Source organism: Mandrillus leucophaeus, unplaced genomic scaffold (assembly GCF_000951045.1).
Source record: "Mandrillus leucophaeus isolate KB7577 unplaced genomic scaffold, Mleu.le_1.0 Scaffold170, whole genome shotgun sequence".
Taxonomy (NCBI): Eukaryota; Metazoa; Chordata; class Mammalia; order Primates; family Cercopithecidae; genus Mandrillus; species Mandrillus leucophaeus.
This window is the reverse complement of record NW_012101699.1, coordinates 707,794-711,351: the sequence shown is the minus strand read 5'-3', so window position 1 is coordinate 711,351 and position 3,558 is coordinate 707,794. Positions and strand designations below refer to the sequence as shown.

Genomic DNA, 3,558 nt, shown 5'->3' with positions numbered 1-3,558 from the left:
GTCTCAAAAAAAAAGAAAAGAAAAAGAAAGCTACTTTAAATAAAATTACTTATTCTATGACTATTTAAGTATTTAAAGAACACAAGGGAACTTTGGGGCTATGTCTGTCCTCTCTGCTGTCAGGTGCGGTTTTTAGACGTACGTCATATCCTCGGAGCACAGCCAGGTGGAAGGACAGCAGCTGCAGCGGAACCACGCTCAGGATGCCCTGGAGGCAGTCCACAGTGGGAGGCAGCTCGATTGTCTTATACGCAAACTTGGAACTTTCCGTATCGTCCTTGGAGCACAGTATAATGGGGCGACCCTGGAGCAGAGAAATAGGATCATAAAATAGATCGTCTCTGAGAGCAGCAATCCCGGATGCATGCGGAGGATCTGGAAGCTACAGGACTGTGATGAGAACAGTCCTCTTTTGCATTTGCTGGAATCCTGGGTGAGGTGGTACATGTGGGACACAAATGCTTGGAAAGGATAAAGTGTCTGAGGCTTTTTGGTGGGTTTCTTCCCCTTCCCTGAGGAGGAGACGCCACCCTGCTGCATCATGCGGCACCCATTTGTGCCTTGCCGAGCGCAGGGCAGACTCACTCCTAAGTCTGTGGGGCTCGTAGTCTAGCGGTGGAAAACAAAAACCTAGACAAGGACACCAAGAAATAAAGATGAATTCCAAAGACATGCCACCAAGGCAAGAAAACAGGATAATGTGATTGGGAGACGGGTGAGGTCTCCGAAGCTCTCTCAGAAACAGGAGACATTTGGATTGAGCCCTAAATGATGAGGCCAACTCTGGGCAGAGCATTCTGTGGAAAGGCATTCCAGACAGCAGGAACAGCCAGCGCAGGCCTGGAGGCGGGTGTGGGCGCAGCGTGAGTGGGAAGCAGAAGGAAAGCTGGAGTGCCTGGAACTCACTGAAGCAGGAGGAAAGGGCCAGATAACGCAGGACAAAAAGGCAGGTTTTTCTTTTCCACCACTGGACTACGAGCTCCTCTAGACTTAGGAGTGGGTCTGCCCTGCTCTCGGCAAGGCACACATGGGGGTGCCAAATGGTGCAGCAGGATGGCGATCTCCTTACCAGGGAAGGCTCACCTGTGGCTTGACGGGAAGGTATGGGAGGGTTTTAAGTGGGGAAAGGATGCAGTTGTGTTTTATCCCCTCACACTGACGTCTGTGCTGAGCCACGGGTGGTGACATCTGGATGGGGCACCTTGTTGGATTTCACCTCCCTGAAACTTCATGAACTCTGCCCTCCCACCTCAGGGCAGCTGCTGTGCACAAAGCATTTGGTTGGTCTTTGTGGCCGGTTCCAGGAAGGAGCTCCCAGCCTCTGGACCTTCCCATGTGACAGAAGCGTCTTCGTTATTTATGGGAGGTCTCTTGGACTATACCTGACTGTATGCTAAGGTGACGACTCGTGGTGGGCCTGCAGATAGTCCCAGGATGGGGTCTCGCCCTGCCAGAAAGCCAGCCACATGATTAGAGGGGTGGGGCTTTGAGACATGAGCCTGTCAGCCTGATCTCCCAACCTCTAAGGACAAAAGCGGGGCTGGCAGCTGAGTTCAATCACATGGCCGATGGTTCACTCTGTCCTGCCTACTTAATAAAACCACAATACAAACTCCGGACACTGAAGCTAGCAGCTCAGGGGAGCTCCCTGGAGACACACGGTGACGTGCCGGGAGCGTGACACATCCTGAAGACACAAACTTCACATTTGGGGCCCTCAAACTATGGGTCCCTTGTTTGGGGTTGGCTGTGATTTTTATAATAAAACTGTAATAGGATAGTGATTTCCTGAGCTCTCTGAGTCGTTCTAGAAAATTATTGAACTTGAGGGGAGAGTGGTAATCCCTGGATTCATAGTCAGTTGCTCAGAAGTGCGGGTGGTTCCCTGGCTTGCGACAGGTGCCTGAATCGAGGGCAGTCTTTGGAAAGCTGTGCCCCTGCCCTGTGAGATCTGGGCTAACTCCAGGTAGTTCGCGTCAGAGCTGCCTGGCCGCAGAACGGGGAAACCCTGCCCCGGGGATCTCCACCAGGAGCCCCTCCCCCGAGCTCCAGGCCAGCATCCGGCGCTGCTCACCGCAGTGTGGGACCCCGGGCCCCGCCCAAGAGCTGTGTGGGACAGCTGCAGGCTGACCAGTTCCTTTCCAAGGGTGTGCACTCCTCACAAGGGGGCCCGGGGAGGGTGTGCGCTCACAGCCACGCGCTGGCCAGACCATCCATCGCTGGTACTGGCAGACAGTGGTGAGGTGGGCATGTGTGCAGAAAAGCAGGAGAGAGCTGCGCAGTCCGGGGGAGAGCCCTCACCTGGCGGGCCGTGACTTGCTGCAGGGCATTCTGGCATTTGGCAAAGCAAGGATCCTTCATGATGACCATGATGACTGGCATCTGCTTGTCAATCAGTGCCAGGGGCCCGTGCTTCAGCTCCCCAGCCAGGATGCCTTCTGAGTGCATGTAGGTGATCTCTTTAATTTTCTGGAAAGAGGAGGTGAGATCAGAGTCACTCTGGGCAGATGGGGCAGGAGCAGATCAACCAGAGGGGAAGAAGGGGAACCAGGGGAGGATGACTCCGGAAGGCAGAGAGCCAAGGGTTGCAAGGCAGACAGATGCCTGGAGTGGTTGACAGCACTGAGGACACCCAGCAAGGGCCTGGGGAGAGGCCTGGTTACCATCCAGGGCGTGCACCAGACCAGGACACAACCTCTGTGTCCCCACACCAGCCCCGGGCACTGCTGCTCTGTCTCTCTCCAGTTCCATGCACAGCCACCCCTTAGGACAGACAAGTCGGAGTCAGCCTAGCTCGCCCTCTTCTCCTCCCTAGTCAGCCACATTTATCACGATGGCATTGTATTCTGCGTAGCTATACCTTCAATTAATGATCTGATTAAGCATTCGCCCATTAATAACTTCTAAAGAGTGGTTCCACGCAAAATCGCACAAACTGGGGTGTTATTTGCATTAATTTTTTTCCTATATTCAGGTAGATCCATCTGTATTCAGTTACCACAGATCCACGTCATTGAAATGGTGAGACAGTTGAATAAATCATCTCTTGACTCCCGCCAGCACTGTCGATTTGGGTCAGGGCAATGCTGTAAGGAGTGTGGCTCCACTCTGGAGGCTGCCGACAGCTGCAGGGCCGGCCTTCCAGTGACCAGAGGACCACTGGCTCGTGCCAGCAGCCACCTAAACGCTTCTTTCTTCACCAGACTCATGTGGCGGCATGGCTGAAATGTGCACCTTTCACCAGTACATTCAGCCGCTGCAGCTGAGCCCCCCACCCATGAGGCAGAGTCATCTGGGGGCTGTCAGTGCACCCCAGGCCTTGTCTCTACTGCACCCCAAGAAGCAGCACCTGCCTGTCCTCAGCTTCCCGTACTAGGAGTCAGAATCTCCAGGGGGCGGGTGCAGGAGATGGAGCTCACTGTGGTCAGCCCAGCACTCCCTACCAAGACCAAGAAAATCAATTCTGAATGTTGCCGGTGACCACTTGCAACCGGCATTGTCTTATTTCCTTATTTCCTTCCTTCCTTCCTTCCTTCCTTCCTTCCTTCCTTCCTTCCT

At 53.9% G+C, this 3,558-nt stretch overlaps 1 protein-coding gene across 1 annotated transcript in view; it reads right to left on the bottom strand.

The window, feature by feature from the left end:
- GFPT2 (glutamine-fructose-6-phosphate transaminase 2) overlaps nucleotides 1-3,558 on the bottom strand; it is a 48,454-nt gene that overhangs the window by 3,358 nt on the left and 41,538 nt on the right. The window contains exons 15-16 of the mRNA XM_011976844.1: nucleotides 2,302-2,469; nucleotides 143-304 (exon numbers count right to left, since the gene is read on the bottom strand). Coding sequence (XP_011832234.1) covers nucleotides 143-304; nucleotides 2,302-2,469 — 330 coding nt within the window. The remainder of the gene's footprint in view (nucleotides 1-142; nucleotides 305-2,301; nucleotides 2,470-3,558) is intronic.